The 21,351-nt window shown below is 42.6% G+C and overlaps 2 protein-coding genes across 7 annotated transcripts in view; both read left to right on the top strand.

Annotated features, from left to right (window-relative positions):
- The window catches only part of KAT6A (lysine acetyltransferase 6A), a 49,939-nt gene extending 41,158 nt beyond the window's left edge, over positions 1–8,781 (top strand). The window contains exon 18 of the mRNA XM_068920658.1: positions 3,615–8,781. Coding sequence (XP_068776759.1) covers positions 3,615–6,199 — 2,585 coding nt within the window. The 3' untranslated portion in view covers positions 6,200–8,781. The remainder of the gene's footprint in view (positions 1–3,614) is intronic.
- Positions 8,782–19,558: 10,777 nt separating this feature from the next.
- The window catches only part of ANK1 (ankyrin 1), a 70,653-nt gene continuing 68,860 nt past the window's right edge, over positions 19,559–21,351 (top strand). For all 6 annotated transcript variants that reach the window (XR_011136465.1, XM_068920647.1, XM_068920648.1 and 3 more), the window contains exon 1: positions 19,559–20,503. Coding sequence is in view for 5 of the 6 variants with exons in the window: in XM_068920647.1 (XP_068776748.1) it covers positions 20,378–20,503 (126 nt within the window). In the remaining variant the exon portion in view is untranslated. The remainder of the gene's footprint in view (positions 20,504–21,351) is intronic.

Here is a 21,351-nt window from a genome sequence, read left to right as displayed (position 1 = left end):
CACTAACTCTAAGGTAACAAGGTGCCAGTAATAAGCCTGCTATTCTAGGATATTTCTGCTTCCCGAATCATATGGTATCTGTTTGCTTTTTATGCCTTTGACATGGATGCTTTTACACATATATAGCAAAACTGCACTGATCTTAAAGAAAATAGAATGTATTTTCAATTATCTAAACAGCTGTTAGTGGATGAGGATAATGATTTAGTCATAAACAGCTTATTGCTGGCCACTTTGGATAAAGAATTAAGCTGTTGCGGGGGGGCATTCACTGCTTTATGACAATTCACAAATATATTATTGCAGTCACTTACACTTGATTCAAATTTAGAATATTTTAGTCGTAACTACAAGAGTTAGTAGTGTTTATAGGAAGCTTAGATTCTTTGGAAGTTTTACCTTCACTATAGAAACTTACTTGTACTTTTTTTTTTTTTAAAATGTTCTGACTAAGAGTGGTTTGGCTTAGATTTGTCCATGAGAATTTCATCTCTCGTTAAGGCAATGCATGGCAAGTGTTTTATAAATTCCCTGAGATGTAACATTGCAGTCTCTGAAATCTGGTGTCTGATCAGAGTTTGAATTGGTTCTGATTGCTGTTGGTGCCATAGTGAGAATGAATAGTGTGGTGTTGTGATTTGAGGTCAATATTTTTAAAGGCTTTGGCATTCTGAGGATAGAATGTGTTCTGTGCTGTGGAAAATAAATAAGCCTTGTCTCCCTATATTCTACTAATTCTGTGTAATTTGGTTACTGTTGCACGGGAGAAGATGAAGCTCTTTAATAGGCTGGACCACGTTATTTTAGTTTTCCTAGTTCTACCTGTAAGTTTTACTCTAAATGTGAAAACTGTAAGGATCTTCTTTCCAAGCTTAACTTCATACTCTTTTAGCTGTGTCATCTGAATGAGCATGTGTGTATCTCAACATCCTTGAAAACAAAGTGGATGAAATTTTGAGTGGTCATAAAATCCATATTCCTTTGCAAGGACAGAGTCAGCTGCATATGATAAAAATACCTTATTATTATAAGAGGAGCCTGCCATCATAAGATCATTGACTTTTATTTTTGTATTCTTAAAAATATTAAATCCTTGATAGGGCAGATAAAAGCGTAGGCCCTTTACCAAGGAGATACTAAAGGCTAATCCTCTGCATTAGAATGGAAATATGAAAGAAGGGGTTAAGTGTCAATGCTTTAACAAATTCTGTAAAGGTAATGTTTTCTTCTGCCTGCCCAGTGATATTCTGGCTTTGGCAGATCCTTTTTTTAATGCATGTTCCAAATATATGTTTTATGGGTGACTTCAATGGGTGGTTGAACTCTGAACTCAGTGTTTGTTTTGAATTCTTTTCTTTAATACCCAGAATTTTCTTAAGCTGCTTATGGTCAGAGGTACTTAGAGTAAGTGTCTGTCTGAACTTCTTGGACCTAATATATGGTGTATTTCTATCTTAAAATAATAGCATTTAAATGGAAAGCGAATACGTTCTTTTTTTCTTAAGTGACTAACTGGATGAACTTGCTCCTAAGAACGTTGAGTAACTTCGGATGGCCCAGAACACTGTTAACATCCCATTTACTTCACAAACTTGAGCAAAGGGCAAGAGTTACTCAGCTGACCTTTGATCAGTTTGTAAGTGTTTGTGGACTACTTGGAGCATATATTATTCAGTTTTACCTTGGCTGAATTCTTTGCAGAAGTGTGGATTTACAGCAGCTCTTCTTAACGTTAGTGCTTGGGAATTGTATAGCGTGGAATAGGCAACACTTTTCATGATGGTAGAAAGGGCAGAAATGTGACTATTGCTCTGAATTTGAGGGGAAATTGGATCTTGTATCCATATAGTGGGATGACCCAGCTACCTACCCACCCATTACCATGACATTGATCCTGATTTAAATAGTAGGATGGCTGATTTGTGACTCAGTAAAAAGTCAAGGGATAGTTATTTAATTAATACAAGTGAACACTGGTTTGTGAAAAATAGGTCTTGTCAGACAGTATGCTACATTTTTGTAAGCTTACAGCTTGGTTAATATGGGTAATTGATGTTACCTACTTAGTGTTTTGTGAGGTGTTTGACTTTTAATCAAAACCATTTAATTAAACTGAAATGTTAGGGAATCAAGCTAGTACATATTAAATTAATCAAATTGTAAACAAGGACTAACTGAGCAACATTGTTATTCTGTAGGCTCCAAAGGAGACTGGTCCAGGTAGTGTGTCTTTTTTCTTTCTTTCTTTTTTTTTTTTTTATCTATAAAATAGCAGTAAGGTGGTGGCAGAGAGGAAATTTGGGGACTTGGTAAATGGAGCGGAGTGCATGGCACTGACATAGTTTCTGAAAGAGCATTTGAAGGTCACGTCCAGTAGTTAGCTGAGCATGATTTCCTAGCTCAAAGCCGGAGACTCAGATGATCCTTGAATATATGAACAGGAAAGCTCAGTAGCATAAGCACATTCTGTCATCTCTCTGTTTAGCTTTGGTGAAACTGCTACTATTGTCTTTACTCAGTTATTTTCATTTGGTATGAGTATTGACAAACTGAGATAGTTCAGAGAACAGTCATGAGCTGATTAAGGCATTGGAAATTTTTTATAGTGATAGATTCAAGGAATTCAGTCAGCTTAGATCACAAGCAAAGGAAAAAGAATGACTTGGTAAGTTTACAAATTACTTGTGTGGGAACTGTTTTTTGATAAGAGACGTTCTCTGCCTTGCAGGTAAAAGAAAATTTAATGCAAAATCAGATTAAGAAAATCTAGCATCTGAAGGCAGAAATTCAGATGGCAAGGTGTGAATATTCAGTAGTTGTCAGTGGTTAACTATTGCAGCAATTTATCAACAGTTGTGTAAAAAGTCATTGATTATCCTAATTGACAGGTTCACACCACAATTAATTCAGGGAAGGCCTTACTGTGTTCAGTAAGTTTTCAGTAAACAATCACGACGTTTCTTTCTGGTTGTATAAGCTATGAACCGAAACGATCCTAGGATTTGGAAAGCTGCTGAAATACAAAAATTGTTCCATCACATAAAAGTCAGATAAGAAATAAATTCAGCTTCCTTTTAATGTTTACTCAGATACAAAACTTCTCCCAGCCAAATTCAGGTATCTGTGTATTTCTGTTGGCATTTAAAAATATAAGCCATGACAAAAAGTGGAAATACTTCTTTTTTTTTTTTCCAGCAGATACATGAAATACAGATCTAAATGTAAACATGCTTTTATTGTACCATCATATGTTCCCCTACCCTGGAACATTTTCCTTTGTGAGCATATTGTGTAAATAATGCTTGCATTGGGTGATGAGTCTTTCCAGAGCTTCATCATGTAGCCTAGCATTTAATTTGGGTTGTATATTAAAGGCTCAAAGCTCTGACCATGCAAAAACTGGAAAGCAGTGTTGAAGCAGTGTTGTTCTTTGCAAATGTAATGTGCAGTGTGGTTGCTAATGAGCAGATCTTGATCCTTCTTGTTACCCTTTGCAATATTTCTCTAAGCTATTAGTGGTATATGAAGTTGATACACATGAGCTTGGGAAAGCTTCCGTGAATGCTCAGGTAAAACAAAATATTTGAACAGTATCTTTCCGTTTGTGTTTTCAGGCACCCCAACCTTGAAACCCTTATCTGTGCTGAGAAAATGTGAAGCAAAGGATTCTTCACTGGAACCAGATACTTCTACACCCATGAAAAAGAAGAAAGGATGGCCAAAAGGCAAAAGCCGAAAACCAATCCACTGGAAGAAAAGACCTGGTCGAAAACCAGGTTTTAAACTGAACCGAGAAAAAGTGACAACATCTGTTCAGGATGAGGGAGTTGATGCAGTGGTAGCTAGCTCAAAAACAGGACGTAAGCCCAAAATTTCAGATACAGAGGAAAGTGGTGAGCAGAAAGAAGAGTTGCCTCTTATTGACGAAAGGAAAGAAGATGTGAATATGGAAGCAGAAGAAGTGGGAGAGGGGGAAGAGGAAGATACAACCAGCAGTGAAGTAAGGGCAGTTTCTCCTGTGGACAGCAGCAGCAGTCCAGCGCCAGAAGTTAAAGAGCCTGAAATAGAGGAGGAGGTAGAGGAGAAGCCACGGGTTTTAGAAGAGCAAAGGCAATCAGAAGAAGAACAGCAAGAGCTAGAAGAACCTGAGCATGACCATGAGGAAGAAGATGAAGTTGCAGTAGTGACAAATCAAAATGAAGACCATGATGCCGATGACGAAGATGACGGTCATCTGGAGTCTCTGAAGAAGAAAGAATTGGAGGAGCAGCCTGTTAGAGAAGGGGTGAAGGAGGAGCCTGATGTGCAAGAGTGTTTTTTAGAAACAAGCATATCAAGTGGTAGAGAGGATGCAAAAGGAAAAGATGAAGCAGAGGCAGATTCTGAGGAAGAACAGGCTTCCAATGAGACATCAGTGGCCTCAGAGCATGTCCCTGGGTCTGAAGATGATCATGAAGAAGAGCAAAGTAATAAAGAAGGATTAATTGAATTAAAGGAAGAAGAGGAGATTCCTCACAGTGAACTAGATCTAGAAACTGTTCAAGCAGTTCAGTCCTTGACGCAGGAGGAGAGCAATGAGCATGATGTAGCTTACCAGGACTGTGAAGAAACTCTTGCAGCTTGTCAAACTCTGCAGAGTTACACCCAAACTGAGGAAGATCCTCAGATATCAATGGTTGAAGATTGCCAGGCCTCAGAACACAACAGTCCAATATCTTCTGTTCAGTCCCACCCCAGCCAGTCTGTGCGTTCTGTCAGCAGCCCAAATGTGCCTGCTCTGGAGAGCAGTTACACCCAGATAAGTCCTGAACAAGGATCCCTGTCCGCACCCTCTATGCAGAACATGGAGACCAGCCCCATGATGGATGTGCCTTCTGTATCAGACCACTCTCAGCAGGTGGTGGATAGTGGCTTCAGTGACCTTGGTAGCATTGAGAGCACCACAGAGAATTACGAAAACCCCAGCAGTTATGACTCCACTATGGGAGGCAGCATTTGTGGAAACAACTCTTCCCAGAGCAGCTGTTCCTATGGGGGATTGTCATCTTCTAGCAGCCTCACTCAGAACAGTTGTGTTGTCACTCAGCAAATGGCAAACATTGGCAACAGTTGCAGCATGATGCAGCAAAGTAGCGTCCAGCCTGCAGCGAACTGCAATATCAAGTCACCTCAGAGCTGTGTGGTAGAAAGGCCTCCTAGTAACCAGCAACCAACAACGCAGCCACAACAGCAACAGCCTCAATCACAGCAGCCACAGCCCCCACCTCCACCCCAGCAGCAACCTCCACTGTCTCAGTGTAGCATGAACAACAGCTTCACCCCAGCACCTATGATCATGGAAATACCTGAATCAGGAAGCACTGGTAACATAAGTATCTATGAGAGGATTCCAGGGGATTTTGGGGCTGGGAGCTATTCACAGCCATCAGCCACATTCAGTTTAGCCAAGTTGCAGCAGCTGACAAACACCATTATGGACCCTCATGCCATGCCTTATAGCCATTCTCCTGCTGTGACTTCCTATGCAACCAGTGTTTCTCTGTCCAACACGGGATTAGCTCAGCTAGCTCCCTCTCATCCATTAGCTGGGACACCACAAGCACAAGCCACCATGACACCCCCACCAAACTTGGCATCCACCACCATGAACCTCACATCACCTCTGCTTCAGTGTAATATGTCTGCTACCAATATTGGTATTCCACATACGCAGAGGTTGCAGGGTCAAATGCCAGTCAAAGGGCATATTTCCATTCGCTCTAAATCAGCACCACTGCCCTCCGCAACTGCACACCAGCAGCAGCTCTATGGCCGCAGCCCACCTGCAGTTGCCATGCAGGCTGGCCCTCGTACATTAGCTGTTCAACGGGGTATGAACATGGGGGTCAACCTAATGCCAACCACCCCTTACAATGTTAATTCCATGAATATGAACACCCTGAATGCCATGAACAGCTACAGAATGACACAGCCCATGATGAACAGCAGTTACCATAGTAACCCTGCCTACATGAACCAGACAGCACAGTATCCTATGCAGATGCAGATGGGAATGATGGGGAGCCAGGCCTATACCCAGCAGCCTATGCAGCCAAATCCTCATGGAAACATGATGTACACTGGCCCCTCCCATCACAGCTACATGAATGCTGCTGGGGTGCCCAAGCAGTCTCTCAATGGACCGTACATGAGAAGATGAGCAAGATGAACTTGCAACCTAAAAACTTAAATATATATAAATAAAGGAACCTTTTATACTGACGAACCAGAGAAAATGGACCTTTTTCCAGTTAAAATATTGCTGTAGATTTAGAGGGATTTTCTTTGGTTTATTTTATTTTTTAGGAAGCCTGGTCTTTGTTTTTGTTTTTTGTTTTGGGTTTTTGTTTTCTTCACAATCCTGAAACATTTTACAGCTAAAATCATTTACAAATGTTTTTTAGGGGAAAACATGCACAAAATCTTTGCATAATTTAAAAGAGCCTTACTTTGACCACTTGGACATAATATGTGCAACAGTGAAATCATCTTTCTAAATTTTGTTTTCAAATGTATGTTCTTCTCCCTCTCCTGTGCCCCTCTGTAAGCAGTTCCTAGTGCTGCAGTCATGTAAAATGTCTGAAATCTCAAAGGGTAACAACCCTTCCCTTTAAACCCCACCTAGCATTTTCTACTTCTAGCAGGAGGCACTTATTGGGAGACTCAGAAGGGGACACGGAGGATAAACGAAGCTCTTTATTTCTGCAAGTCAGGAAATTTTTTTCATTATTAACTTTCCCTGACTCCCTCACCCTCAGTAAAATTTGGAGTTATATATAAACAATAAATTTTATTCACACTGGTGTTTTTGTAGATGAATTAATTGAAATAGTCTGTATGTTTCATTCTGAAAATATAATGTAACTTTTAAATGATCCCATTCACCATTCAGAAATGCACACGTGTGCACACGTGCACACACGCATGCACACACACACATGTTCTGTTATTGAACTAGTAGAAGCATCTCCAGAGAGAGCTGTTTTATATTCCTCATGCAGCCATGAGGAGGATAAGGTGGTTATTGTCTATTATGACAAGAAAATGGCTGCAGGCTCTTATTTTGGTGAACTGCAAGTCAGCCATAACTCTGAAACCCCAAACTCTGCTTTAGTATGTACTTTGAAAAGCTAAGGGTCTTGGTTCTGAGCCTTGGAGTCAGGCTGAGCTCAAGAGCAGCTGTTTCCAGTGGTCTGCCTCTTAACATCTTTACTTGTGTATTCTTGGAAGATGAACTATATGTTTTAAGTGACTTGAGAGGAAACCTGTGGTGTCCTTGTCACTCTTCCATTCCTGGTATGTGGTAGGAAATTGCTGAATGTGCTGCTTTCTGGGGGAGTCAGTGATGTTAAACAGATACTTCCCTGATTCTTCAGCTGTGTTTGACACCATTCTACAGGGATAGCCACGCTTTTGAGCTAGCGTGGGAAATGAAGGGAATCAGCCTGTTTTACAGGAGTGAACCGGTTCAAACACCACAGTAGGATGTAGGCAGCAGGATTTTGCCATTTATTACTGCATAATTCAATTCATTCTTTTTTGGCTACACTGCTCTGTGATAGAGACAGTACCTGCTGGCATGTCACCCAATACAAAAAGGGACAGCATTATTCACCCTTAAATGTAAAGTCATTTTTGTTGTTGTTGTTGTTGTTGTATATGAAGTAGAAATACAGACACGTTAATAAGACTAATTTCTTTTGTTTTTAAACCAAAAGAATCCAAATGAAAGTTGGGGTTTCTTCAGATGCACTAAAATGGACTTTCCTCCAATAACTGCTAACCATAAAAAGCAGAATACAAAGGACTTCCACTTTTTATTTCTCTTTGGTTTTGAGCATGTACAAGGCTGTGTAGGACCCCATTGCTCTGTATATATGATTCCAGTTCCAAATCACCCATGTAGAAAGCGCACTGTGCTGCCCTCTCCTTTCTAGATCTTCAGCTGTGTCACTGCTTCCTGGTCGCTGGAGGGGGGTGTGTGGGTTAGGGGTAGGGGTCTGAGATGGGAGGAGAAGCTGTTGAAATGAGGGCCGAGAATTTAGTTTGTTTGCTGTTTGGTTTGGTTTGGTTTTGTATTTTTTTTTTTTTTAATCAATTGGGCAGCTCCCTTTTCCACAAGCCTTTGTGACTGTAGAACTATTGTAGAAAAAATGTTCTTTTCTATATATAAAAAGAAATTATCCAACGCAGTAATATTGGTACCTACCATTTTTTCACTTCTGTTTAAAAAAAAAAAATGTATTTTTAGCAAGATAACTTGGGTAATCTTCTAAAAGAAATTAAAAAAAAATCTCACTGTTAGTGACTTTGATGCCTTTTAAAATAAGAGCTTTTTCATTTCATTCCATCTTTAAAATTTTTTATCTTTGTTGTAGAATATTAAAAACTATTTTAAGAAAGATAAAAATTCTCTTTAAAGAGATCTCTAGAGTGTGTGAATAGGAGCTCCAGATGCCTCTAAAAGCCGCATGTACAAATGAAGCTGAGTCTATTCCTGTCTGTTTATATTTGCTTTTCCTGTTTTGTAACCTCTTTGTACTTTGTTCATGGTGACTTGTAAGCTAAGGGGAAGGGGTGCCTAGATGCCTTTGTAATTCTCCATGTCATGCGCTCCTGGCCGGATGGTCTCCCTTCCTCTCCTTGTATGTAATATCACTTTTTTTTCCCTTTCTAGCAAGTACTTTCAAAAGACTCTGTACATTTTAACATAAAAAATAAATTATGTTGAGCCATTTTGGATGTCTGTTGTGCATGAGGATTTTTTCTTTCATTTGAGCACTGAACACTTCCACTGCTATTTGGGCCTGGCAATATGATCCCCTGTGTGAAGAGAGGTGGTACCTGGAATTTAGGTGCGCAGTCTCTGACGATGTTAATTTTTGATTTATAGTTTCTACTCAGAGAAAGATTTAAAAAAAAAAAAAAAAAGGCAAACTTGGAAGGCTTCTCTAGAAATCTTTAATTTTAAATTCTTCTCTGCAGGGTCAGCTAAAAGCTTAAGCTAAATGTGTTAGCTATTTTTTGTCACCATTTGTTTGTAAAATCATCTAGAGAGTTTTGAGTTGTGCACTAAAAAAATCTCAAAGTGTGTTTTAAGCTTCCCCCCCTCCCTTTTAGTTTCAAATTGCTTTTTGATCTTAACAATTAGCTGTTTGGATAGGAGAACTAGAATTTTTACACAGGGAAGTTACCCTGCAGCTTTAAGGTAGAACTGGATCAGTCATGAGCTTTAAATAAATAGTGCTGTCCTGTTATGCCACTTGTTCTGGAACCTCTTAGGGTATGCTTGCAGAGTTTTTCCTCTGCAAACTTGCAACTTTCAAAACACTAGATGGAAGCAAAGTTTCAGTTGCTATATGATTATCACCAAAATTTCATCTTGGGAAATTCTGTCACCAATAATAATCATTAGCTCAGCTCCCTTGAGCAATTCAAGAGCAGAATTTTGCCCACTGTTTCTGCTGGCTGGCAGGGGTTTTATGGGATGTCTGGCCTGCTGCAGCCCTTCCTGCAGCCCAGCAGAAGCTCTGGGGAGCAGGGGGTGGGGAACTGTGAGGGAGCCAAGCAGGGACAAGAGTCTCTACCAAAGGCTTTTCCACAGAGGGTGTTTTCGCAAGTATTTCTTGAAGTAAGCAAACTGTGATTGTGTATCATGGTAAACAAATGAAAAAGGCCTTGAGATCTGGTAACATTGTTTTCATTCCAGTTTGGGCTGGAGATACTAAATTTATATAAGGTGAGTATGATGCCGAATCTTCCTTTACCCTGATGTATTTTTCCTTGAACTCATTATTAGTTGCTTTATTGAGAGCTGAATTTTCAGATGCAAACATATAAGCCTATAAAAATGCAGATAGAAGCTAATTATACAGGACTCTCCTGGGTGACTTGTTCATTTTTTCCCCCAACAGTTTTAGGGTACTCAAACATGGAGGAGAGGGAGACAGGGTGATCTGAGATAAGGTTTTCACTGCAACTTTAATTGCTTGTGAATTACAGTAAGATACACCAACAGTGTTACAGGTAAGTTGTCAGGAGCTCAGGAAACGCATGTTACTTATGTTACTTTCTCATAGTCAATGCTGGAGTTAAGACTGGGTTAGCCATTCTGTGCCAGAGAGCTGTGTTCAGTCACTCATAACTTTTTTTTTTTTTTAAGATGCTTTTTAAAGGAAACTTTGTTATTACTGAGTTGCAAAGTTGTGAGGTGGTGGGGTCCCCCACTCTCCCCTCAAATGTGCTCTAGTTTTTCCATAGTCAAACTACTAAGGTTTAGGGTCTTTTGGTTTTTTGCTTGTTATTTTTTGTATACATTGAATTTATGGGGTTTGATTTGACCACTAAAATGTGCTTGGGTTGATAGCTATCTACAAAGAACCAATTTTCAGAAACATCTCTCTTTTTTAGGGTACGATATGGGATTTAAAAATGAAATATCAATTGAAAGCAGTTATATTTCTTCCAGCAATTGGAAATGGCTTTGATTTCAAAACTTAATGTGCTGAATGATTAGACTAGAACATAATTCTGATAATTCTGTTGGTTTAGATAACTCAAATTCAAAACGGTCATGGAACATCACTTCTGTGAAATGACAGCATGCAGTTCTGTTCTGTTAAAATGTTTGTACTGTAAACTGATAAGTAAGGCAATTCAGCATCTTTATCTACTGTCCTGGTACCAAATTATGGTCACACATGCTGATATGAAATGCTTCTCAATTGTTTTGAGGCCTTTGCAATGCTTAAATCAGAAGCCGCCAAGCTTGGGGTGAACAGCGCTAGTGCCAATAATATATTTAAATTAAGCTTCTTGTGCATTTCTCAGTTCTTAAGGTTGTTGAAACAGTTTTAAGAAGAAAAAGCAAGTGTCTAGATATGAACATAATGGTTTATAACAACTTTATCTCTCCCTCTGTGGGCCAGAGTACAAAAATAAGTGTTTATGGATATCTATAAACAAGATTATGGAAATGTGATTCCAGAGTTAATGAGCTGATAAACAGCAACTGCTACTTAGGAAATGTTTATAAAGAGCATTATTTGTTCAGATAGACTGCACTGTAAACAGCCTCTGTTATTTTATTTGTTGTATTAAAAAAAAAAAAAAGTCGTGAGTGGGCTAACTTGATGATAACCACATTTGGGAGCCTTGAACAGGGTGACCTCTTTTTTGGTATCTTGTCATACAAACTATCAAATCTTACTGTTAGAGGAAGACTAAAGAGTTTTTTTGAGAGTTGCCAAGCTAGAATAGGGTTGAAATCAGACTGTACTGAAGTGCAAGAACTGTTAGTACCTTGTAGCATGGGTGTGAACAGCTGCTGCTGCCGGCTGTGCATTGCCACACAGTCGGATCTCACACTGTGGATGTAGTGAGAGTTGTTCCATTCAGCCCTGGCAGGTTTGCTCTAAATTTATTTACATGTGGACCAAAACCTGTATTACAAGCTATCGATATGCAGGAGAGAGTATGAATGCAACCCACAGAAGGTACAACCTTCTTCTAGATGAGTGTTGTGGCTTTGAAAGATCCTAATTGAAAGGAGAATAGGGGGCTGACAGCTCTAAAAGCTCATCGGTGAGATAGTTAAGGAAATACTAAAAAGAATGGAACCATCTTAATTAGGTTCCCAACCTGGGAAGAGAGCTTCTCCCTAAGATCCATCCTCTCTCTGCAGTAATTGGGAAATGTAGACAGACTGAAGCAGGTTCAACTTACAGCAGCTAAGGTGTGGCCTGCAGCATCTTTTATCTTTGCAGCATGTCAGCCAGAATAATTTAGGCTAAAAATAACTGCCTGAAATCGAGCCTAGAATGTAAAATCCTTTTGCCCCTAACACAGGGAGTCTCAGCAATTTCATCAAACATTGATTTTTACCTAGGGCAGGGCAGGGCTGCAGCTACCTGCTTCATCTCTTGAAACAGCAGACAAGGACAGGAATTCCTTTCTTTCTGTGCTTCCTTCCTCAGAGAAGGTTTGTTCTGGAGGAAAGTTGTGCATGTGGAATGGCACGTAATGTTCATTCATGTGATTATCTTCCTAATGGTTCCCCTCTCAGTATCCATTTGTTCTCCCTTGCCAATTAGTTTACATTGTAAATTCTTTGGGACAGGGACTCTGTTATCAATTTTTTGTCTGACATGGTAGAGTCTCAATCTGTGATTTAGGTCTCAGAGGGTTATCATAATACAATTAATTTGTTTTGAAGGAAAAAGTGGTAAATATGGTGTTCTGAACCAAAATAATTAAATAAGATTCTTGAAAAGTTTAACGTGTTGGTTACTGTGTGTGCATGGTACCTTTCAGCTAAAAGAGGAAGTTTGCTTACTGAAATTCTATCATCCTTTCTTTCCCCATTTTATATAGCTTTTATGTTTGTCCATCAGGAACAAGCAGCAACAAGATATGATGCAGAAAGTGTTTTTTACAGTTCTAAATATTTCCTGAGCAAATTCCTCGAACAAGAGAAAAACCATTGTTGCAGAACAAGGAAACGGCAAGTTAAGTGAAATTACTAGCAAGCCCATTTCCCACTTTCCCACCTGTCCTGTCCTGAGTCCTTGCTCCATTCTGAAATAGCAAGGATAACAAAGGAGGTGGGCTTCTCTTCACGTACAGCAGATTGCTATGGTCCCTTTATACCAACCATACACCCACAGCACACAGAAGCTTAAGTTATCAATTGCAGGTCAAACACTTCATAACTTAAAACATCATGTTTGTAAGCCCCTGCAGAGGACAATCCAGATATAGCTTTCCCTATGTGTATGGCAGAAATATCTAATTCTAGTTAACCCAGTCTCTTAAACCATGCTATCAAAATTCAAGACAGATGTTTCAAGAACTGTCAGTGACTCAGAAGATCCGTTAACAGGCATGCCACTCTGCCTTGAGTTAGAGAGCTAAACATAACTTCAAACACTAGCAGCAGGGGTTTTACTAGGACAAGGATGCTGGGCCCAGAGTTTCACAGGGATGAAATCCTTCCTGCTATCTTGAGGGGAAAGAGAAAAGGGTGTCACATAAGAAGAATTAAATTGTAACTAGACAGCAGATTTTCTGAACCAGAGCTTCAGTTAGCTCTGCCAGGAGGAGCTATTCTACGGAGCAGCTGGCTTAAATTGCATTGGTGTTGCCCTCTGGTAAGTCTTCTTCCGCAGCCTGATGCAGGCAAGATTACAGTTCCTTTAGGAGTTCCCTTGTCCTCCTTTGGTTTGTATTAGTTGGCATACAGTTGAGACTAAAGCAAACTGCAGAATTTGGTCCTCAGCAAGTGATTAGAACTGCCTGGTCATAGAGCAAGAGGTCAGTAGGTGATGGTAGAAAATATCTGAGGACTGTCGCAGGTGGAAAAGGTCAGCACACGCCGATTGATTTAAAAGATGACGTTTATTTGGGAAGCTAATAACAGATAACGTGATAGCGCAGTTATCAGGCTATTTACTACATGGAGGGTTTGGGTACAGTGGGTTGCGCGTTACAATTCAGGCTACTCACCAGGTGGCTGATCAGGTCAGGAGAACACATTTATTAAAACAAGTGTCTAGACCTTATGCAGTTTTAGGTAAGGAATCTCTCAACCCGCAGGAGTAACCTCAAGAGGCATCCCCACTCAAGGGAAGATTCTGCCGAGCAGCCAGCTGCTACGCAGGAGAGCTCAAAGGGCCCCACCAGGCTGCTCCTGTTTGTGCTTTGGAGGACTGATCTGTAGTCAAATCAAAATGGAGATGTACCCTTGATTTCCATGTAGGGTCAAGCAGAGCCACTTGACTGCACCTTGTGGCCAGGCAGTTACCTGTTGCTGGGTGGATGAAGCATCTTGTGCAATACCCTGGGGGGGGGGGGGAGGGGGTGTGCAGCACACCAGCTGCACAAAGGACAAAGAAAATCACTGAAAAACAGTGTATTTAGGGGCCATCACCGTTGCCCTTGATCACCTCTCTGTGCCTCCAGATGTGAGCAAGGCGCTTTGATCTGTTGGGTGATGTGACTGCTGGTCCCAAGAGCCTTCAGCACAAATACCATGAGCACTTGGTGAGGGGAAGCAGCATGTTGGAGCAGCAACAAGGTAAATGGGAAAAAAATTGTGATGTTATGGGAAACACCTGTTTGGAGACTCTCACCGCATGCACACAGCTGTGGACCACTGCACTATAGTCAGGGTTCTGAAGAATACAATATTACCCTAGATGAGTTGATAAGGAGGTGTTTGAACAGGGAAACATTGCTGGCCTTGGGAAAGCATGGGGCTCCCTTTCAGCTGCACTAATGAGAGTGACTGAGCTGCTCAAGTGCATCCTCCTTTGCTGGGGAGAATGGGTGATTCTTTTGGTGCCCTATAAAGTGTGCCTAAAGGGGAATAGATCAGTACACCCTCTCACTTAGATTAAGTATGAACCTGGGACTGTCTAGGGTCTTGCTTTGTGGGCAGGCAGTCCAGAGCAGGAGATTGGGCCCACACCATCATGTTCAATGGTCTGTGATGGATCTATCCTTCCCATATGTATCTAATCCATGTATGGTTTGGCCTCCATGGCATTCGGCAGTTCAGTTTTATGTTGAAAGAAAGTATTTTTTTAGTTATTTTAAATATACTGCCTCTGATTCTTCTATTGTGTGAAATAGTGAATAATCATTCTCTTTGCACTTTATCTGCATCACTCAGTTTTATATTCTCCCTTATTACCTTTTTTCCAATCTGGAGATTTCCTTAGCAGGTGCTGTCCTTCTGTGCAGATAGTCCTACCCCAATTCTGTGGTGACAGGCAGAGCTGCCTCCTAAACCTACCTGCCAGTCCTTGAAGGATTGTCTCCAGCCTAACTATAAATATTTCATATCTCATATTTTTAGAATCATTAGAATCTTTTACCGACTTTTATATGAATCTATGCTTTATTCTGTATTAAATAGGATGGCAGCTGAGCATCTGAAGAAAGGTGTCTGGTGGTGTTACCAGGTATAAGCTTGCAGGCAAAGGTGGAGGACATTAGTATGTCCAAGGCTATGTCCAAGCGTATCCAGTCCCATGGCCACTCTACTAGTTACTGGAGTCTGCATTTGTGGAATAGCCTGCACATAAGTTGAGGCCCCCTTTATGTTAGCAGCTATAGCTACCTATGTTAATGGGGCTTACACTTGCTCTGAAAAATGTCTCCTTTATAGTCACTCTAGGCTCACACATACATATCTGGATTCTCCTGAGCCCTATTAAGCATATTAATAATAATTTCTCTCTTAGACAGTGTTTAGAATTCTACCCTTCAAGTTGATTAAATGCCCTTGTTCTTTTACGATGCTGCATTTTCTGAGCGAAACAGCCCTTTGTTCGGAGCACCTGGCAACACTGCCTAAAGCTGCCTGGAAGAGGAAAAGAAAAACAGACCACTGAGGTCTTCACAGGCTTCTAATTGTGCAGAAAAAGAAAGAAGATAGTGCCTGGTGCAAAAACCAGCAGCTGTCTTAGAAAGTTAAAACTAGTAGAGACAAAATAAAAAGCTTTCTGAGAAACTCCTGGTCTCAACAAGTTGTTGAGGTAAGGCTTCTTAGCTCTTCTACTGCACATTCCTTCCTTTGTCACCGGAAGAGTCATACCCTAGCCAGCATCTTCTCTATCCCACCTCCTTCACTGCCCTGTGTTGCTAGCAAGTACTGGAGCAGGGCTGGCCTTTACCTCACTGTCTTCCAGAACTGGTGGCAGTAGCTGTCCTTCTTCTCCTCGTTCCAGGAGAAACTTAAGAATTTTCCCTTTTAGCAACTGGGAGGCATCTCCCCAGAACCAGGTAGTGAGCGCTACACCTGTAATGGTATGATGAGTATGCAAAATGAGGCAGCCCCAGGAGAGGCTGTGAGTGTGCACAGGCTTACTGCCTCACCATGTCAGTCATCATTCCCTGGTTATTTGCCTGTTAAGGAAAAACCTAGGACAAGCACTGTAGAGAGGAATCTTGAGTTTCATCGTTCCAACATCAGCCGTTTGAGCCGTTACGCCTGCTGAATCTCCAGAGCCCACTTCTCCTTGCTCAAGCAGGAGGCCCTCAGTTCATCTTCCAGCCCGATAAAACAACGTACTGCCTTGGCTAAGAAGCGCACTCATGAGCACTAGCGTCAGGACTTGCACTGCCACCCAGAGTGCATGCCAGGACATTTGCTTTTATGCCCCAGGGTCAGGGCTTGTGCTGCAGCTACTGTGCGCTATAACTGTGCTTCCTGTCAGCCTCAGGTTGTAGGATGATTCACATCCTTGTGCTAATGCCAGGATTCATGCTGCAGCTGCTGAGCATGATGCCTGCACTGCTGCACAAACAACAGGTTTGTGCTGTATTGAGTCATGGGTGATTCTTGCCCCAGTGTTCGTGCCAAGGCTCAAAGTGATATTTGCAACCAACTGTCAACTGAAATGAGCTAAGGTGACTTTCTGCTCCTGCAGTACTGCATTGTGGAACTGCTCTGTAGTCAATGTAAGCTTCCAGATTGCTGCTTTGATTTTATAGAGACAGTAATGTAAAATGAGGACGTAGTTCAACCAGGCAGATGCCAATCTGGGGCCATAGGTCTCCACGGGGTCTTGTTGCTAACATCTGGCCGTTCAGTGACTGCAGGAGTGGGCTGTGCTCTGTGCCAGGGCCTGCTGTGTAGACAGGGCTGGGGTGAGGGAGGATTCAGTTAACTGCTATAGCTCCTGCACCTTTTGCTGGTGCAGGGCCTGCATGGACAGCAGTGGTTGCAACAGTTTCATGCTCATTTTCCCTCTTATTTTAAGCTGTTCATAGGAAGCAGGCACAACTATTGCAGAGACGTTTCCAAACCCAATCTCTGAATGCTCTGAGGAGCTGAATCAATACAGGATTAATTGGTTCCTCTTTTCCTTCTGTAGAAGCCTCTTAAATCATTGCATGCAGCATCTTCCTCCTGCAGCCATGGCTAGTTATTGTCATATCCAGACTTTTCTCAGTGTTGTTCTGCTGTCTCCTGATACCAGAACTGTGCATGAGTACTGTTTGCAATGGGTCAGAGTTGTGAAGGCAACAGATCTCTAGCCCAGGCTTGGGAAAGATATCACAGCAGCATCTTCCTCCTGCAGCCATGGCTAGTTATTGTCATATCCAGACTTTTCTCAGTGTTGTTCTGCTGTCTCCTGATACCAGAACTGTGCATGAGTACTGTTTGCAATGGGTCAGAGTTGTGAAGGCAACAGATCTCTAGCCCAGGCTTGGGAAAGATATGACGCCTATTTCCAGTTTTGCTGATGGTTCTCATTTGCAAAGACCACATCTAGCTCTAGAGATTGTGCATACGGGCCCTGAAACACATTGACCTTTGCCTGAAGTATAGAATAAAGCCAGCGTACAGGGGAAGGGAAAGAGGGAGGACAACATATCTTAACCTGAATGGAGGGAAATGAAGAGAAAGCATCTTCCCCGTTCACCTGAGATGATATGCAGCAGTCTCTCACCAGCTTTGGGAAGTCATCCCAGGTCCTCATCAGGATTCTCTTCAAGGTATGAGATTTACTTTGTGGTAAGAAGCTAGACCATGCAGCTAGATTTGTTATAGATTAGGATTTTGAGATTGGCCCCAATGGCTCTTCACCTTGTGGATCCTAAGCTTGTGGGCTGCATCCATCCCATGCTTTTCAGCTTTTCTCTGCAATTATTAAGAACTTAATGCCATTTTTAAAAAAGCTTTCTTATGTTCTCCTGGTTTCAGAATCAAGGAATTTTGAAAAATGTATGAAAAATTGTGAAATCCATGGTAAAGCTGGGAAAAAAATAGCAAAATCGCAGCGCCGTGCCTGCCCTTTGACCTCATCCCTCTTTCCTGACTGCAGTTTTATGTAGTCAGAGGTAAGCATGGGGCATCTACAAAGTGCTGTGGGGAAATGGTGGGTAGACTATTAAGGGATCTGCAGATAAATTGGCATTGGTAGTTGCCTGGTTGGCTATGATGGAGGAGTTGAGCTTATTGGCTATAACATGTCAAGACAGGCTCTAGAATTCAAAATCAATGAGCTCATGAAAACCTTCTTCCTTCTGGAAGATCAGCAGGGCCCAAACACTAGTGAGGACATGTGGTGGGAACCGATACAGTTGTATGTAGCAGAACTTGGTTTCACTTCTGAATTCCATATTTGGAAAAATTAGGAAATTTCAGGGAAAGAATTCCAAGCTAGCAGAGAGCTGTTTTAGGATATAAGGTTAAACACACAGAAGTGGGGAACTCTCAGCATGTTATGGTTAATTGCAACAATCATTTTGCTGTCCGTGTGACTGTTGTTGATCACAGATCCTTTTTTTTCTGTTTGGTCCCTGCCTCATGCAGCCTGCAAAGTGCTCCTGTGGAAGAGGCAGGATTAGTGTGGCTGGTGCAGCTGTGCACTGGCATCTCCTATCTGTGGAACCTTTCACTGTGCAGCTTTTATTAAGTTTTGTAGTCTTTTTTGCATGGGCATTCATAAGATTTTTCTATATAAAGATGTGCAGCTTTATCTGCTCTTGAGTGTAGTATTTATTCATGTGGATACACTACACAGAACTAAAGCTGTCCTTGGAAAAATTCTGTACGTAATTTAATGATTTCTTTTTCTTCATTCTTTATAGGATCCCATAAGCCTTCTAGATACTCTCACCCTCTATACTCCATCACACTCTATAAAAGCTATAGGGAGATCTTTTTTTCTGTTTTAGCACCCTCCTTGGTCTGTGGGTGGAGCAAGAGAAGCAGAGGAACTTCAATGAGGAAAAAAAAAGCCAGAAATTATGCAGGAAAACTTACTCGAACAAGCCTCTTGGAGAGAAAAGAGACCTATATTATCTGTGCAGTTAAGTCTGCATCTTCCAGGCTTCTGCCAGCCTGAAGGACCTGGGAGTGACTGTCGAGCAGTTGTTGAGAAACAGCTATTAACCCCTGCTTGCCTATGTTTTGGCAGTAAAAGGGATCCTTTCTGTTTAGAAAAGGGTGAGCTGTGCCAGAAAAGTGCAGCATGCACAGGGCTTATAATAAGCTGGGCAGGTGAATGGTGATGCTCCTGGGGTTCTGGCTGTGGTTCACACATGGGGGGCGTTTTTTGGGGGGGGACAGAAATTGATTTGATAAAGGCGGGGCTGCTTGGAAGTGTCTGAATAGTACAGCCTGTTCTGTTAGGTCACGTTATGATCATGACCAGAGTCCACCCCAGTCTCCCGGTCCCCTCACACTCTGAGGCTGTGTGGAGGAATCTAAGTTACACCTCCAGGCCTGAGTCACTGGCTTCCAGCAAGTAAATTGTTTGGGCTTTGGAGAGGTAGCTGCAGGTGAAATGTATGGATGTGTGCGGAGAGGGGGGTCACTGACCCTCCAGGAGTGTTGGCCAGCGTTCCTCGGACAGGACTTCAGTTCTGGTGGTGCAAGGGTGGGCAGGAGCTGGTGGCCCCAGTTTACTTTTCTGGTGTCGTGCAGTCGAAAAGCAGATCGAGTCTCTGGTTTCTGTCTCCCATTCACAGCCAAGATCCCTCCCCTCCCCTTGCTGCTCACTCAGTGGAGGGATGTGAGGAGGGAAGGATGCTGTTAAGCTGCACTTTGCTCCGGTTCTTGGCACATCCTTTGCAGTATTGGCTGTTTTCTGAGCAGAGATGCCGCCTGCCTCCTGACAGTGTGCGGTGATTCCCTATTACTCCCCTTGAAAGGAGCTGCAATCATAAGCCAGAGAGCAAGCGAGTGATGCGGCTGCTGCTGCACAGAGAGTGACTGAGAGGGAGAGAATGGGAGAGACTGGAATATGTGCCTGCCTCAGCAGCATTGCAGTGGTAAAGCCACTGACTGACTGCATGCAAGTTACTGCTCATAATGCATTGCTACAGGGAGCTCAGAAGTCAAGATGAAATGCATCGGCCTTTTCTTTCACTGCTTCTCTATTGTCATCATGCATTAATTGCTGAGGGTTATTTTTCCTCCTGTGGCTGACTGCCTGCATCTCTTCTTGTACTGCGGGAGAGACAGTGAGGGAGGGAGCACAGCACCAGCCAGCTGTCCTGTCCCACAAGAAGGATTCTGCATGATGTGCCAGTGCAGTCAGGGGCTGCTGCAATGGTGCACAGAACCTCTGGAACAACTGGATTTAGGATTATTAATGCTTTATAGAGGTGTCCTGGACTCCATCTAGCAATTAGCTTGAGACATCGGCTGCCCTTTGGGGCTTTGTAGTCTGCTCTCCATCTTCCTCTCATTACTGGTTTTGTGCTCATCTGGGTCGGCAGCATTTGAACGAGAGGAAGGGACTTTCTTGGCCAGGAATTGGAGGGCGCTGTGCGGAAAGTGCAGGTGTGAGCTCTGGAGAGAACTGCAGCCTGACCGGCCATGGCTCAAGCAGCTAAACAGCTGAAGAAAATCAAAGATATTGAGGCTCAGGCTCTGCAGGAGCAGAAAGAGAAGGAAGAATCCAATCGTAAACGCAGGAACCGCTCTCGGGACCGGAAGAAAAAGGCAAGTGGCACTGGGGCAGGCAGCCCTACATCCAGATTCCTGTGCTGGCAGCAGTGGGTGCTGTTTGCCTGGTGGGGGGTGAAGGTGGGGGGGGGGGGGGCTGGTTCCCTATACAGATAGACCTATGTGCTTTCAACACAAGGAACGGTCTGCCAAGCAGAGGACAACTTTTGGGGGCAGCAATCTGTTCTTTGCCCTGACAGCTTAGAGAGGGGATTGAAAAAGGAGGGTGAAGGGAGAGGGGAAGCAAAGGGTTTGTCAAGGCAGCTCAGGAGTCTTGCTCAGCCCAGTCCCAAACCAAGCCTTTAATAATCTGCCAGTAACAGATCTGATCTCCAAGGTAAAATTTCTGGCTTCTAGCTTCATGCAGCTTCCCAGAGCCACTCTGTTTGAAGAGCAGAGGGGCAAGAGACCTGCACCCCTTTCTCTAGTGAAGAAGTGGTTTTTAAAGACCACTCTGTGTCTTGCTTGAGCTCTACCAGGACACTGAAACCGGGGTACAGTGAAAGCAGGCCACTAAAGTAGAAAGAGCAGTTTTATGTGGGGGACTGTAAGCTGTGCCAATTCTTAGGGAAGGATGTGTTTGTGAGTGGGACACAGGTCTTCCCTGCCAGCAAAGACAAGTTACTTGCTGGCAGCATGCGAGTGTGTGTGTGTGTGTGTGTGTGGGGGGGGGGGGGGTCAGGATCAAGAAGGGGTGTCTCTCCCCTCTGCTGATACAAACATGCGGGAGCCTTGGTCCCCCAGCTGCTCCAAGCTGTAGCTCCTCTCTGAAAAGTCACTGCCAGTTTGGTTGTTGTCAGCTTCCTGCAGGAGCAAGCATGGGGCTAGGAAAGCTTCGCTGCCCC

Source organism: Struthio camelus, chromosome 27, assembly GCF_040807025.1.
Source record: "Struthio camelus isolate bStrCam1 chromosome 27, bStrCam1.hap1, whole genome shotgun sequence".
In the NCBI taxonomy this organism is placed as follows: domain Eukaryota; kingdom Metazoa; phylum Chordata; class Aves; order Struthioniformes; family Struthionidae; genus Struthio; species Struthio camelus.
The sequence above is the reverse complement of the archived record's forward strand: the minus strand, read 5'-3'. Positions and strand labels throughout refer to the sequence as shown.